At 43.6% G+C, this 17,140-nt stretch overlaps 1 protein-coding gene across 1 annotated transcript in view; it reads left to right on the top strand.

The window, feature by feature from the left end:
- Positions 1–296: 296 nt before the first annotated feature.
- LOC146196030 (ribosomal protein S6 kinase-like 1) overlaps positions 297–17,140 on the top strand; it is a 34,530-nt gene continuing 17,686 nt past the window's right edge. The window contains exons 1-10 of the mRNA XM_084598044.1: positions 297–698; positions 832–867; positions 956–1,073; positions 1,883–1,998; positions 3,809–3,912; positions 6,044–6,272; positions 7,731–7,917; positions 11,916–12,140; positions 12,682–12,989; positions 14,862–15,141. Of these exons, the coding sequence (XP_084454170.1) occupies positions 582–698; positions 832–867; positions 956–1,073; positions 1,883–1,998; positions 3,809–3,912; positions 6,044–6,272; positions 7,731–7,917; positions 11,916–12,140; positions 12,682–12,989; positions 14,862–15,141 (1,720 nt within the window). The 5' untranslated portion in view covers positions 297–581. The remainder of the gene's footprint in view (positions 699–831; positions 868–955; positions 1,074–1,882; positions 1,999–3,808; positions 3,913–6,043; positions 6,273–7,730; positions 7,918–11,915; positions 12,141–12,681; positions 12,990–14,861; positions 15,142–17,140) is intronic.

Raw genomic sequence — 17,140 nt, 5'->3', positions numbered from 1 at the left:
TGAGGAACTGCTGCAGAACCGGCCGTTTCCTTTGAAATCCGCGACAGTTCCACAGGTATATCTTATACTTCGCCTTGTGAGCCATGTTTGAACTGAAAAGCGCGCCTTGAAATGCGAAACCATGGTTCAAAATTAATCTTAACACATAACGGCTATTTTTATTACTGATAAAACAAATAAAACAAATTTTTAGTTTTTTTTACGCAGAAATTGCTTATTATAGTCCTCATAATGTAAAAACAAAATAAAAAAGAGCGAGCTTTTAGTACTTATCAAGCCAAGGCGAGCCAGGTCAAGCACTTGAGATTTGTTTGCGGATTTGTGCAGTTCGTGAGTTCATGCTCTCTCCATCCGGTGTGTACTGTTGGCGCAGGTGGGCTGCCGTGGAAGTTTGCTCTCGCGCCTCTCATCCGAATGATTACGTAATTGGATAAACGACAGTGCACAATATGACTTTCGCCTCAAAACCTGCAGCGTCTGTGCCGTGAGCGACGTGACGCGAACCAAGTTCTCCGGTCATAAGTCATGACTTCAGTCGTGGTTGGCTCCGTGGTGCTTGAGGTGCATCGTCCACTGTTTTCATGATTGTGGTGACCATGTCAAAGCTTCCAGATCATAACGATTGGGTCAGGAGCTTCTACGTTTCGAATCCGACACTGCATAAGAAGGGCTACACGATCTACAAGGTTGTCTCAAAGGTAAACCGTACCTACTTTCGCTGCGACCGTCGAGCTGATTCAGACATTATATACTTTCAGCTATGTTTTTATTGTTATTGTCGAGAAGCTTTGCTGTTTGACACTGTAATTACTGCATATGCATTATTTGCAGATATTTCCGAAGAACTCGGTGGAAGCCGCGTCCCAGGTAATGTGTGAGCGGCAGTTTTTTTTTTTTTTTTTTTCGTCCTCCGGTCAGCATGCGTGTAATGGTTAATACTTTGTTTTGCTCACAGGTTGTCGTATGGAAGAGGTACAGCGACTTTCGCAAGCTGTACAAGGCCCTCTTTCACCTTTATCAAGGCCTTCACCTGAAGGGAACGTTTCCCAAGTTTCCTAAGGCCAGCTACTTTGGTGAGCGCTTTAGTCGTGCTTTCTTAACCTGTTATGACAGTTCCCCTTTCAATAATATAAGGCGATATAGAGAATGGATTACGATAGCGTTTGCACTGCTTGTGGACGAAGGCTACTTACAAGTCATCAGTATGTCACTCAGCTTGACATCTTATTTCTAACTTGAGCCTTATGCTTCATTCATTTTTACGCGTCGTTGTGCCGCTAAAACAACGCGATGTTGTATCCACTTCTTACGGCACTTTGCAGGCTTCAGAGTCTGCTGAATGTTTTAATACTTTATAGCCTAGAAGGACGAGACAAAAAAATACTGCACGTTTCTGGGTCAGATTCATTGAAGCCATTTGCCGAGGCAGGTGCATCAGTTTCCGGCCTGCTTCAGATGTTTGTATTCAGAGTGATAGGCAGTTACGTGTGCATAGAAGACATGGGTTTAGGTGCTTCCGGGATCAGCATTATAATTTTTCCTCATATTGTAGATGATTTGTAAGCGCCATGTTGCATATGGAGCAAATGTGTTATCAAACCTGTGTTGCTGCAATTTGTCATGAGCGTGCCTCTGTTGACACTCCTCTAACTCTTGACCTTTTAAAAAGTCTTCTTGCGTAATTAATGTGTGTATTTTTGAGCGAGCGCCTTGAGTTCATGCTGTGGTGGTAACTTTTAAAGCTTTTGCGAGTGCTTTCACAGCATGAGCTCGTTTTTTCAATGTGAGAACAAAATTGTTGTGCGGGAAAAAGCAACGCCAGCCCTTGTTGACTTTCTACCTCATCCATCTTAACTGTCTTGCTCAATGCTTTTATTCCAAGGCCGTTTTGAGGAGGAAACAGTGGAAGAACGGCGCAAGTCTGCCCTTTCCCTCTTGGAGTTTGCTGCCCAGTATCCCGTCCTGTTCAACAGCCAGGTGTTTGTAAAATTTTTTGAGGTAGGTCAGCAGGGTACCTCATGTTCTGCCCTTTATAAGCGTGCCTTAAACTTTGCTGCCAGGGTGGAAACTGTGTCACTGCCGCAAACCACACTTCTCTAGGTAGTGCAGTTCCTGTAATAACTCATATCAGTGTGACACATTGCATTGTCTGATATAGCTGCACTCGTGTTACGATGTGTTGATGATAGCTGCATTTCGTCCACTTGTCTTGTCTAACATTTTTGTTGCTTAGCCTACTATATCAGTCAGCATAGATGAAAATGTTAGCTCTGAGGTGGGCACGAAAATTAGGTGAGAACCTCCTGTTAGAGCAAGTTTCTATTGAAGTCAGTCTATTTGAATTACTGTCTCATACGGTATCTTTTTATCCGCGTCTGTATGTTTGAGCTATTGTTAGACCATTTTCACTTTCATTGAAAGTGAAAATGACTTTTATACATGACTTTTTGACCTCCTGATGACTTAGTTATACCAAGGATCATATTGAAATCATGTGAAGTTTAAACCACATCAACAGGCTATATTTTATTCGCAATTAATTTTGGATACGATTATTAAGAAAGTAGTTATTCCTAAAGCATGTTATATTAGGGAACGCTGTAAAGCATACCTTCACTCGTAGGAAATAGATAAAATTACGATGTAAAGAAATCAGTGCAAAAATTGGATGAGGACAGAAGAAGGGCATGTAAGGCGTTTGCCAGTGCTAAAAGAAACTCTACCGAAAGGCTATTTTTATGTAAACAATAGGCACCGTATATGTCAGAAATTTGAAAATGACTGCTCTAATACTTCCCGCCCATTTGTGTTCGCTATCTTTTTTTTCTTTTTTTTTTTTCCTTTTGACTGTGCTGTGATTAATACCTTTCTCTACCCCTCTTTGCACATTTTGCACTTCTTCTCTACCTCTAGGTAAATGTTGACATACTGATTGTTTCTGTCAAGTATATTTGCTCTGTTTAACCTGCCATAGCAAGTGTAGTAAAATATATAATGACGTTAAAAATCCTGTTATTAGCTTCATACAAAAAAATTTAGTTGCATATTTTTCAGTCCCACTAGCGTATTTTTCTCACCTCGTTCTAGAATTCTCTTATTGTAACGTACCTTTTTGTTGAGATGAAGAAGCAGCAGCAATAATACGATTTCAGCTTTATGTGCAACTAATGGGCTTACTGTTCTGAGCTTTGTTTTTGAGACAGCCCATAGTGAGCCTCGTTTTTTTTGTTCAGCATAATCAAGTGCAATCCTTGTTCCATGCTCTGTGTCAGAATATGTGTACTTTTATTAAAATATATTATCTGGCTGACATGCAGATAATATTCTATGGGAATAATCATTTTATTCAAGGTAGAAAGTCCTTTACATTTATCATCATGCCAGTTCTGCATTGTGGTGTGCAGAGTTTTTAAACTATACACTGAGGTTTAAATTTAAGCAGTATGCCAGCTTTGCTACAATCTATGGGAAATTATTGTGCTTTTGCAAAACTTTGCTTTGCTAATCAACTTGAGCTCTTTTGAACACTATGTACAGTTCAGAAACAGTAAAATATTTTAAATGATTGCAAGGGCCAGTAATCCGAACATTAGTTTTGCTGTTAGCAGAGTACCACTTTACCTTTGGAAGCATTTCTTGTATCAAGTATTTTGTGGATTGTTATGTAGCTGATGTGTGATATAATTTGGTAGGTAGGTGCAAGACACTTGATATGCTCTACACTCCAGTGTAATTTCTGTTCAATATCGTTAAAAGGTGCAAAGAAGTCATATTCAGAGTGTGCTTATGTTGTTTTCCCTCTGAACAGCATAGCCAAGAGTGCCATGATAATGTCGAAGAGGAACTTTCAGGTTTAAAGCCACCTCTGCTCGCTGCACCGTCCAAGTCCAATGGATCCTCATCCTATTCCTGGTAAGGATTGCACTCTGAGGGCCAAGAACTCTTTTTGGGGCCCTTCGCTGTATGTTGTTCACTAGCGAAAAAGGGTCATGCTACACACATTCATGCCTTGCTTGAAAAATTAGGACGCTTCAGCTTCACCGTAAGAGCAGATTTGAACGAAACTTTAATGCCACCTTTTCATGTCGCAATTTTTTGGCATTGAGAGTCTAGACTAGCACAGAGTCTGACAAAGTGTTAAAAATTTTCAAGTGGTTTGGTTTTTGAGAAAAGGAAAGCGTAGTGTCTGTCTTGATTTCCGGAGGACACATGTAATGCCCCATAACAGGGGCCTTTGAGGTACAATAAATAAATAAACAGTTACAATGAGAGAGGGAGAAACAACTTTATTTGCCCCAGATGTCGTGAATTTGGGCAGGTGGATCCTGTGTGGCCCCCAGGTGGGGGCAACTTCCTGGGCCCACGAAATAAGTGAAAGTTGTGTGTTCTTGTCTGGCTTGGTGAGGAGTTGGTGCCAGCTTTACGTAGAGGAAGCTGGCAGGAGGGTCCTTGGGGGCGGGTTATTTTCGCATCCCCAGAGGATGTGCGCCTGAGTGGCGGGTTCTCCGTTGTTGCAATTTGGACATGCGGGGTCGTATTCCCTGTTAGTAATTAGTGATAGCCTGGGGTCACTAAGAATTGAGTGTGTCTGCAGAGCGGGTGGCTTGTGCTCGGTCGAGCTGGAGAGGTGGGAAAAGGCGTCGCGTCTTTAATGAAGTTGCTGTGAACGGCATGTAGTTGGCTTTGCAATGTCATCGGTTTGAATCCCTATTATAAACCAGCCTCCGGCTTGACTAGCAGATGGGTGCAAAATGTTAAGCGAAATAGTATGACACCCCCCTTAATGCTGATTAAAAAATGGTCACATCATAATTTTGATACAAAATCACATACATATTTTCTCAGACACGTTTTTCTCGATTCTAGGTTGCGGCGACACATTTGGAGTGAACGAGCTGTGCACTCTTCACATAATATCGATTTAACAACTACAGGCTTCCTTCATGACCCCAAGTTATTGAATTTTCATTTTGCTATTGCTATATTTAAATGGGCAGTTTGAAAATACCATTGTGTGTCGTCACCATGCAGGCTACATTTTTTTATTTCAATGCAGTACAATTAATCATTTCTACAACATGGGGCTTAGCTTTTCGTAGCACAGACACCATTTCTTGAAGCTTAAACTTGTACACTCGTCATCTTGTCCGAATGATGTCTAGCTCATCAACCTAATGTTCTGCTTGGTATTGTTTGCATCCTAGTTTCTGATGTTGTTGTGGTGCAGCCCTCAATGGTATCTTGTATTGCATAATGTGTAAGAAAGTAAAGGGGACACTTAAGCTCCACCTTTAAGTGTACAACACGATAGCCTTAATGGCTCACTTGTGTGGATCATCTTGAGGGTCCTCTTTCTCGTACATGAACTTTGCTACTCGCTTAATCGCTGATCCCTTAACTTATGCCTCTATTATGCATAAGTTAAGGGATCAGCGATTAAGCGAGTATTATTCAGGAACATACAGCCATAAGCTATCCAGTTATATGAAAGACCACCCGACATACTATTTACCTATAAAGCCCTTAAAGCCCCGCTTTAACCAAGTTGGAGTATATGCCTGCGGGGCCTAGGATCAAGTTAGTCTTGGGATCCAAGGATTTAGGTGGGTTTGATTCTCGTCTCACCCTCCCATCTCAGAGGCGAAGCCCGAACTGGGAGCGCCTGCCAAGTCGGCCATGTCGTGTGGTCTCGGGATGCCACACAACTTGACGAAGAGTCAATGCACGGTCATGTCACTGGTCAGCTACTACCTGTCAAAGCCATGCCCGTAAATTTTCACTTAAGGAGACGACAGCGCCGCCGACGGATTTTCTTGGGAACGGGGCCTTTAATGCTATCACTTCATATCCCTGCTGTAGCACCACAAATAGGACAAAAGAAAAAATGCTGTGTGAGTTGTATTTGTACTGTGTTCCCTCTTTTGTCCCAGAATAAAATATCCTAATTTTAGCTTGGCCCCTTCCACTGTAGTATTCATTGTATGGAATTTCGCTTTTTGATAAACCTTAATTTGTTTTTTTCTCTTTCCTCTTTTGTGGGTAGCGCTGCTGACCTTGCAGCAGGCGATTGTTCGTCTGACATTTCTTGGCGACCACCTTCAGCGGCTGATGCACTCAGCCTTGACTCGCGGACAACAGAGGAAGAGGCGGACCTCTCGGCCCGTTCAACAGCCACCGAGGGCGAGGATGATGACCAACTTTCAACCTCGCGGCAGACGTCACCAGCAGGGTTTCTCCGTCCCGAGATAGCAGAGTTTGACCCCATCCTGCAGGTTCGATTAAGTCCAAAGTGTCATAAGTGCATTTACAGCAATTATGGTCCACGTCTTGCATGCAAGACAGACGAAATTTCTGACCATATCATTTATTTCATACTATTTTCTTTCATTGAAACATCTTTTGCCCTTACATCGTTCACTGCTTTGGTTTAGAGCCAATCTTAATCACCAAGTGCATTCTTTTTCCTGACCTATTGTTGCTATGTTTTTGCATCTTCTGTAATGTAATATGCATATCCTGAGTAAATGATCCAGCTTCTTGATTTGGAACAGAAAAAGAACGAAAATAAAAATGCCTGACAGGAGCCTAACTAAATGATGAAGCATTACATAGTTATTCTTGGATTGAATGTTGGCTTACTGAAGTTTAAGGTAAACATGAAGTCAAGAGTAAGTCAGATGCATACAACATTGTGTCAGTACCTTGGCTTTGTCATTTGCTTGGGTGTGTTGAAGTTGGAAAGCTCGAGAAGTTTTTTAGCCCTTCTTCTTCTTTTTCTTTTTTTCATACTTGTAGAATATCTTTATTTGGTGGGATAGAATAACCGCATAAATCAGTAATTTTCTTCTTGCCTCAACACATTGCACTTGGGGAACTTCACACAGGGTCTGAGCTTGGTGTTTCGTTGTCTGAACGAAGCAACTCCACTTATCGTCTGCAGCTGAAATTTTAACACCCGCCACAATTGCGCAATGGTTTTGGTTTTCATAGGCTAATCCTAAGGTCAATAATCCATTCCAGCTGTGGCTGCCATATTTTAATGAGGTGCAAAACAGAAAATTATGCAAATTGAAGCAAGTTTAACCTAACGGTCGTGCAAAAGCAGTGCAACGTTTCGGTTGGACTGCGTGTTTAATACACTTTCTATTGCAGTCAGCCTTCAGCCTTGCAGAACATTCTTCTGGTTTTTCTGCTGCTTGTACTGTTTTCTGCGTCTCACAATAGGATGTTATTCGTCAGTGGTGCTATATGACCAAATGGCATGCGAGATAAGAGAAATGGCAAATTTGGTAGCTTGAAAACTGCTAATAGTTAAACACCGATCTCACGCGAGGTGACCTTGAGGAGAGACAGTGCTTGAAAGGGCTTTAAAATGAAGGAGGTTCCTACGCTGTGTGGTTCCTACAATGTCAGTGCGCTTAAAAAAAACTAGGTACTTTAAATTACATTAATTTGAGAAGTTGGGCGAGTTGGTCGGTGTTCAGGTAGGGTTAAAATTAATCTGAGGCCATCCACTAGCCTCATAGCTCAAGTTGCTCTGAGTATGTTGAAACCCTATTCCGCACATAGTTATCAGAACCACACAGAAAGGATATCCTGGCTTTGCATCCAGTTTTGTGCTGGCTTCTTGTTGCTTTGTTTGATGTTGTGATAATTTCACAGTAGTGAACGAATAATGTTTTATAATCTCGTTGCTGTCTCCATAAAGTGAGTGATGTGTTACGTTGCAGAGGGAGGACAGTAATGAGCTCTCCTCGCTGAGCAATGCCTGGATCCTGTCAGCTGCTGACGCCTGTGCTTGCCTGGGGGATGAGTCAACAACACCCACTCCTGGTGGCTCTGCGTTTGCCTTTCCGAGTCCAGTCAATGAAGCGTTGGAGGAAGAGGCTGATGATTGGACTGCCTTTGAACCGAGTGGTACAGTGCCTGACAACTATGGGGTTTTGCTTCTGAGAGGAGTGTAGAGCAGGATCTCACATAATGCGAGCGCAGTGCTTACTGACTACGCTTCTGTTATAGTGGAAGTTTTTTATATTGAACTCCTAAACCTTTAGGGTGAGAACAGGGGAAAGTCAAATCTACATATGAAGAAATTGCAGGTGATAAGCATATTAAAAATGCACGAACGCATGCTTCTTCTTTTTTTTTCCCTCCGTAATGGTGACTCTTTAAAGTATTGTTTGGCAACACATTAGTGGCAGACACATGTGCGACAGGTAGAGCTGACCGTGCTTACTGTACATGCGCTCTTGCCGCCCATTCTCACCAGTTCTTGTCTTCTCTTTCTAATTTGTCTACCCTGTATGCTCCTGGGCTGCTTAGAAAGGTGTCTCTCATCCATGTAGATGCTAGTGACCTTTGCTATAATGGCTGAAAATATATTGTGCACCTAATTGACACCATGAACTCCTTCCTTACCGAGGAAAATGGACAGTCTCGATGTGTTGTGCATAATGAATTTTTTGCCCATCATAAATTACCAAAGTTTCATACTAATGTTTTCTTTCAAACACGGTGTATGAACTTTGCTTATAACTAGGCCCCCTGTATGACTGTGTGTTCTAAGCGCCTAACCTTCTGCGTGGAGAATGCTTTGTTCTCCAAACTGAAAACAAAAAAGAATATGCAGAACTCCACCAGAGATGTCAAATAATACTTTAGAATTAACCTTGCATTGTACTTCGGTGCAGATTATGAATATATATGTAGAATTTCTTTTTCTGAAACGAATTTTTTTACACTGCCTGATAGCTTGTAGGAAGGCAGCCTTTTTAATGGCGTTGAGTTAAACGTGCAGTATGCATGTGCAAGAAAAGTGGCCCTGGATATAAAAAGGAGGTGGTGTCAGTCATTGGGAAAGAAAAGACACTGTAATGGAGTTGATGGGAAGGTATGTGTGCAAAAAAGACGATCACGAGAGAAGAGGAGACAGGACTACTGTAGTTTGATATATGCTGTAGTTTAATACGTCAGTAGTTCATTGCATAAAACATGCCAACAGATGAGCCTCTCTGTAACCCGGAAGTGTGAATACGGTGTACCCACACTAGCTGCGCGCTTCCTGCAGTGACCTTCTGCCCACCAGTATACTGGTGACACATTGCTTGCTGCAGACATGGTGACCAGCGAGGCGTATGAGCGCGTGAGCGTCGCCTCCAGCCAGGCGTTGAAAAGGAGAACACACTGGGTGTACCTTCACATGCCGCTCCGTCGACGTGACCACGCGGCATATCCAAGTGGACCTGACATTCACCATGTCACACCGTTTTATTAGCCAGCAAGTCTAAAGAGCCGTGCAGCCGGCCCTACTCTATGCACGAAAAGGAATCGTTGGAGCGCTGTTAGGAGAAACTCAGGGCCATGACATTCAGTTTGATGTATCGTATGTCTGCTGAGCGAGAGTTCCATCAATAAACGCAAACAAGGTTGCTATACTTTTGCATGTAATTTTCAGGGGGATACTTTGAGAATTCGATACAAGAAGTAATTCATTATATCTGGGTTTGATATTTCCGGCATTGATGGTAGTTCCTTTAAAATTCTCCGGAGTTCTGAAACCGTACTGCCCTCGTGTTATATTTTTTCAAATAAGACAAAACTCATTTTTCTATCATACTTTTATTTTTACTAATGTCTGTTAAAAGTAGCAGCAGAAAGTAAAGAGTGTGGCTGCTAGCCTAAAATTTCATGAAAATTTCTTAAATTCTCGATTTTTCGTGGAGTCACGAAAAACTAAGGGTTTTAAGCATGATAAAGATTCATCGTGATTCAACAGAATTATGTTCAGACAATCCTCTTTGGACTTGCCCCATGGACCTAGTCTGTTAATATCACCTATACTTGGTCCAATTTTCAGGGAATTTCCCTGAGGTGGAGAAAATTTGCAATCGGGGAGTAATTACTCATCAACATCCACCTATGTACTACCATATGGCAACAGAGGAAAGCCATAAAGCTTTCTCAGAAGCTTGTACTTAAAGAAATTAAAGAAATATTTGTTCTTATGGTTTTATTTGTGTGAATGGTTCCCAAAAAGTTACATCAGAACTTGGGCAGCATTTGCAATTACAGTCAAACCTCATTATGATGAACAAGTAAAATATCATAAAACAGTTGGATATAGCCAGGATTTGTGATGCAAATTTTCGTAAGAAACCCATGCAGAAGCAGTGCGATTTAGTCTGTGAAGCTGTAGAAGCTCAGGCAATTGTTGCTAGAAAAAGAGCTTTCCTCAAGTTTTATCAATGAAATTTTGCAAAGATGCTCACGAAAATTTGACCTCAAAAACCGAGCGCCATATTGGCCTCACTACGCAAAACTGCTTACCTGCAACGATGCAGTCGGAAGATGGGCCAAGCGCCAGCTAGGGTGGCTTTCCTGCATCACAGCTGTGTAGCGTAGAAAACTTTCTTAAAGCGAAGCCTATCGTCGTTGCCACTACCTTCGTGACATCCAACATGAAGGCATTATGGCTACAATTAGGCTGCAGCCGTCGTCGCCACTGCTTTCGTGATGCTGTAGAGGGATTCGAAAGGCTTGGACTCTTGCTGACAACCATACATGCCGCTAATATTTTGCAGTGCTGTTGCCGAATGCGATATATGAACACTATAACATGCAAACTCTCGCGGAAACGCTTGCCGCACCACCACCACTCACCTGTGTACTGCGGAAAAGCTGTTGCCTGCAATAGGAACGAGCACCGCATAGAGCTAGGAGCTCAATATATATCTATTTCATGACGAACCGTGTTCAATATATAGAAAGAGCAAACATTGCACATATTTTTTATAATACTTTAAAAATACAGTACAACCCTGCTATAGTAAACTTGGATATAGTAAATTTGAACTGAAGTCTCAGTTCATTTTCCATAGACAACTGTACACTTTCCCCCTTTATAATGAAGACATTTTTGGTAAAAATTGGTTATAGTAAAGTGTGTTTAGATGCGATGACAACATTCCATGGAATGGCATTGCCACCCATGCGCTGCCCAAGATCACACAGCAAATTTTTCTTTAAAAAATATATATTTATGTATAAAATAACCGTGTTTTTCTTTAATGGCTTTACCATCTGGCTCAACAGAACTGAGGAGAAGCCAACTCTACATAAGCGTCTGAGTCATGAGAAAAAGTATGCAGTGCTTAGGGAAAAAATAGTAAAGCTGGCTACAAACATAAAAGAAGGTGGCGTGGTCCATTCAGAAAGTAAAAGAGAGTAAATGTGCAGTGAGAAAATGGAAAAGGAAGAATTGACTGAACATTCACAGCACTGTGTAGCACGAACCACGAGACAGCAGTGGCAAGAATTGATGGGCACAGCCTGTCTGGTTTTGCAGTACTTGGCTGTCACACGCATTTCTCATCTATTTCTCATTCATGTTGCATTTTTCATAAAGCAACAAGATATATTTAGTAAGTAGCCATGTAATTACCAGACATTATCTTCAGGACCTTGTCATCACCAACAACTGATGTGGTAATGATTTTGCCGGTCCTAGTGACTTTACTATAAAGGAGTCCGCCTGTAGGTCAGTGTAGCCAATGATTCGTAATATCGAGATTTAACTACTTGGCTGTTATTTTATGCAGTCAGGATAAGAGGAATGGCAGGCATCAGATAGCTATCTCAAGGCGTGGTTCATTCTCCCTGCTGGGATATTCTATCGATGAAACACCTTCAAGGACAAAGGGCAGCATATAGAAAGAGTGCATATATTCTTTCTTTGAGCTCCGGTCTCATACATTGTGGTCATTTGTGTATGTAGCTGTTGAACTAGTCAGCCAAATGCCTCACCATCCTTCAGACATATTTTGTGCCACAATGTGAGGCTAAGAAATTAATGGCTTAGTTGATGCTTGCGTTACTCCATATACAGAAATCAGTGATGTACTTCAACTTTGATGCAGATGACACTAATGGAAGAGGAGACACAGAGCGGTCAAGGCATGAGTCGGCCACGAGTTTTTCACTGGGCACACCGGTGTCACCACTGGATGCAGAAGGCATTGGTTATCTCCACGAAGCAACTAGCTACGCAGCTAAGGCACATGCCTGCGAAGCCCATGGCGACTTTGTAGGAGCCTTCTCCCTGTACAAGAGGGCAGTCAGCAGCCTGCTTGAAGGAGTGCAAAGTGAGTATGACACCTGTAAAGGAAGGCTGACGCAAAACGCATGGCTTGGTGTGCAATGCTTTGTACTCTATGTTTGCTGAACGAGTCTGCAGGAATGTGAGAAGTTCATATTTCAGTGTCACGGCGGTCGACCTCTCTTCATCATGGCTGGCTTAGCATTGATTGCCTCATCAGAGTCATGATGAGCATGTGCTTGCATTAACGGTGTCATTTGTATGGTGTGCGTGTCTTTCAGCACAGTTCCAAGCAAATGCTGCTGTCATAAAAGTGGACATTGTCGTTAATGAAATTTTATGTTTATCAAACTAATTCTTCCTACTCTTCTTGCTAATGCATCATTAAACATTGCTTTCTCCTCCTGCTCTCTTGTGTCTCTCTGCAGAGAGTACAGCCTTAAAAAAGTTCTGTGAGCCTTTGCAAAGTTTGTAATTTTGCCACCTGCTTGGCCAAGGTCATTGGTAATAAATTACCACCTTTGTACAAGACTCTACTGGTTCTGTACTTTGCCAAGTTAGTTATACCACAACGTAATTTTACGCAGAGGACAGCAGCGCCACACGGAGAGATGCTGTGCGGCGGAAGACTGCACAGTATCTGGCTCGTGCAGAGCAGATATACGAGCACCAGTTGGCCAGACGCATGGAAGGGGAACGGCGGTGGTCCCTCAGCAAAGGTCCCGAGGTCTTGGAGTCTGGTGTTGCTGCCTCTGGGAAGGGCTCTTCTGTGTTGCCCCGGGGACCCAGCCTGAGAGGTCCCATCAAGGATTTGGCTCATTACAAGGTCATCGGTGTCGTTGGCACTGTGCTCCTCGTGTTGGACATGCGACAGAGCCAGACTGTTGTCATCAAGGCAAGCTTGCCATTGTTGTCTCAATGTGCTGCCATCATTGTAGTTGGGATAGAGTGTCCTGAAATGGGGAGAAAGGAAGCATCTCAAAACGAAAAAAATATCACACATAATTGATGGGTTGATACGATGGCAGTGCACGAGCATAGCTCATTGCCACTGTATTTATAGCCACATGTGCTTTCTTACATAATTTGGTTTCTTTACTCTTTGTTGCCTTTCGTATAAGTAAGTGGCATGTGGCCCGCACATGTGCAGTAGTGGTGGCACAGCTCCACCAACTGCACTGTTCTACTCGATTCCTTGTGCTATTCCCATGACAACCATTGCTGTCTCCATGTGAAGGTATCCCACGACATCTGGTATGGTGGCTAGTGGCATGTGTGCTAGTGAGCTGCACTTTTGTTGTCTGCATGTTTATCGTGTTTTGTTTCTATTTCTTTCATCATTCCTGGGAAGCCTGAGGCAGTGAGCAGCTTTTTATACGACAGCATAGAAGCTTCTTTGGAAGAGAAATATTGTTTTTACCAATGTCATCATGCTGTCACGTTACACACCATGTGGGTGGCTGCCATGGAAGCATGAGGTTATAGAAAGCAGAGAAATGTGGAAGACATGCTAACCAGCTTTTATAAACAGATGTACAGGTTAGCTTTCGCTGCTGAAAACACATAAAACTATTAATAAGCTAAATATATTTAGTTTAAGGCTGAAAATGAGATTTGAACCCGCAACAGTACGAACAGATAAGCATTCACTGGTTGCTTCATAAGACCTCTGCGTCATTGTCATTGCCTAGCATTCTATATGATAGCCTGCCAGTCGCTCATGCTTTTCTTTGTATGCCATTATTTTCATCAACTTCCATCAGCGTTAGTCAGTTCAAAAGTTAGAATGCCTGGGTACTGCATGTGTAAGCCGACATTGGAATGCGTGGCCACTTTACTGACAGTAAGAAAGGAAATTGAAAGCGTCATCTTACGCAGCTGTGTAGCAGATGTTGCAAATGGCTGAGATTTTTTAACCTAAATTTTTTTTTTTGTGTGCATTAACATAGCTGAAATATCTAATTCTATCGCAATGACAACGAGTAATGGTAGTTATGCAACCGTGAGTTTTGTTCAGTCATAAGGCCTCTAATATTATCACGCATATAAAGAAAAACAAATCGTGCTGAAAATGTTTCCCAATGCGGTTTTAGGAAAAATAAGTGAAACCTGCATCGCATATGATGGTTAATAGCGAAGTATATCTAAAGATAGCAACTATGGCATTTTATTTTTTTGTAGTTGTTTCATCTAGTTTGACTGTTTAGTTAATTGCGAGCTGGCCCTATGACTGATAATGAGCGTAAGCGTGGAATTCTGTTGTTTTGGGTAGCTTAGTGCTTGCTAGTACCTATGAAGAAACGCTCAGGTGTGACCTACCTGGACCTTTATTGTACCTTTTCCAAACTCTCCGTAGCCGTGGTTATTCATATAACGTCCAATGTGTTTCTAACACTACATGCTGCTAATTGGATGTCTGTCGGAACTGTGTAATTATGCAACCTTGTCACCCCCCAAGGCCTTGAGATTTATTGGGGCATTCTACCCATCCCTGCCGAAATACTGCCTGTGGACATTTTGGGCTCAGTGCAGTGCACTCTTGCTGTTAGTTCAGACTTGCTTAGTTGAAACATCCTGGTTCATTCAAACTGACCTGCTTTGATCCATTCAGCCACGGGTGTATTAAATAAAGCCTCTCCTGATTCTAGCTGCCCATATTTCAAACTTTTCAGCACCCTCAGAGCTAAAATCGCCTAGAGTTGAGTGCAGTGCTGTTAATGATTGAGTTTTTCTGGATGCTGTCTTGCCATTTCTTACCCAATCTCAGGTGCTGCACAAGAGTCCCGGTGGTTCCTCCCCTGGCCGTCCGAGCGTTGTCCCTCAGGGAGTACCCCACATGGCCCAGCTGCTGTGCCTGTACGAGACCGACTGCTCGTACTATCTGGTGCTGGAATATGCTCCAGGTGGCCGCCTGTGGGACTGCCTGGTGCATTACCTGAACCGGAGGACTGTCCTGCCACCGCCACATGCCTGCCAAGCGCCCTGTGCGGGATCCCCATCTCTGTCTCCCCTGAATGGTTCAGCGGCATCTCCTTGCTCTCCAAGTGGTGAGCTGCCTTTGCTTGCATGGTGTAGCAATAGTGTATGAACAGCAAATGGCATGTACAATCGAACCTCGATATTGCAGATGCGCGCATAACGAATTACAGTTGAATCCCGCCACAACGAATACCGCCACAACGAAATTTCCGCGACAACGAATAATTTTTTATTCCCCGCGAGTATCCTATAAGAATTAATGGCCTAAATTTCTCTGCACAACGAACCATTTTTGCAGAGCGTTTCCGCTTCAACGAAATTTTCGCGTTCAAAATCGAAACCGAAGCTAGTTTTATTGGCGAGAAGTCCAAGTCAAATCCAAAGCCACATTAAGCATGAAATCACGTGATTGCAGTTCCGCCATTTTGGCTTTGTGTCGTGGTCGCGTTGTTCACTCGCTGCCTTTCTCTTCGACAACGACGAGTTTTCATCCGCAGGACACGATGGCAACGCAAGTGAAAAAACGCAAAACTCTTTCCCTTGAGCAAAAAGCTCAAATAATCGCCCAAGCAGAAAGCGGAAGGAAGAAAGCGGCAATTGCTGAAGACTTCGGAATTCCTGCAAGTTCGCTGTCAACGATTCTAGGCAATAAGGACAGCGTGAGAATGGCACTTGCTTCAGGCACATCCTCGAAGCACAAAAAGGTGACGCGGCCCCTCCATGAAGAGTTGGACAAAGCAGTGCATGCGTGGTTTGTGGAAGCACGAGCCAGCAACGTCCCCCTGTCCGGAAGCATCGTCCAGCAGAAAGCCTTGAACTATGCATGCCTACTTGGCATTGATAATTTTAAAGCCAGCATTGGCTGGCTAAACCGTTTCAAGGCCCGCCATAACATCGTTGGAAAAGTGTTGTGCGGCGAGTCAATGTCAGCAGACGTGGACGGAGCAGCTGCTTGGAAGGCGAGTAACATGGCCGGAATTTTAAGCAACTTAGCGCCTGCAGACATTTACAACGCCGACGAGACCGGGCTATTCTACGAGATGTTGCCGGCTAGGACGCTCGACTTCAAGGGGCAGCGCTGTCACGGCGGCAAACACAGCAAAAAACGCATCACAGTGCTGCTTTGCACAAACATGGATGGCTCGGACAAGCGTCCGCCGTTAGTCATAGGCAAAAGTGCCAAGCCGCGCTGTTTTAAGGGAACTCGTAGCCTACCTGTGCAGTACAAGGCGAACAACAAGTCATGGATGACCCGCGCTATTTTCACCGAGTGGATGATGGCATTCGACCGCGACATGAAGCGGCAGGGCCGTAAAGTTTGCTTGCTTTTGGACAATTGTTCAGCGCATCACTCCGACGAAGTCAAGCTCACTAACACGGAGCTGAGGTTTTTCCCTCCCAATTGCACGTCTGTCTTACAGCCTCTCGATCAGGGCGTGATTCTTAGCCTGAAGCGCGCTTACCGCGGGAGGTTAATTCAGCGGCTGCTTTTTAACACTGAAACCGGCCGAGACACGAAGGTGGACTTGTACGTGGCACTGCAGATTATGTCTGCTGCCTGGAGCACACTGGGGCGCTCAGTAATTGTGAACTGTTTCAGGCACGCCGGATTTGCCGAAGGTCGACCCGTACACTCTGCTGGCCTAACACCAGGCGTTACAGACGACGACGAAGAGGCGTCACCGGCTCTGGGGATCGCGGCCGCTTGGAAAACGCTGGGAGAAATAAATAGGAACCGTGCCGCCTAATCTCGAGCTCGACGAATACATCGGCGCTGACGCTTGTGTTGTTGTTCACGAAGATGTGAGTGGTGAGCAGATCATAAAAGCTGCCCGGAATGATAAGGACTCTTCCGATGAAGAAGACGACGACGTACAGGAAGCGCCGGCTGCGGCAACCGCCGTACAGGTGATGGACGCTTTTGATGTCATCAGGAATTTCGTTGCTGTCCGAGACGACGATGTTGCAATGGGTTTGCTGACCGAGTGCGAAAATCGCGTGACGGCGTTGCTCGCCGTGAAGCGTAAGCAAACCAAGCTTACAGATTTTTGGCATTAAACGCCTTTG

Source organism: Amblyomma maculatum, chromosome 3 (genome assembly GCF_055883805.1).
Source record: "Amblyomma maculatum isolate TAMU_Amacu chromosome 3, ASM5588380v1, whole genome shotgun sequence".
NCBI lineage: Eukaryota > Metazoa > Arthropoda > Arachnida > Ixodida > Ixodidae > Amblyomma > Amblyomma maculatum.
This window is presented reverse-complemented; position numbering and strand designations above follow the sequence as displayed.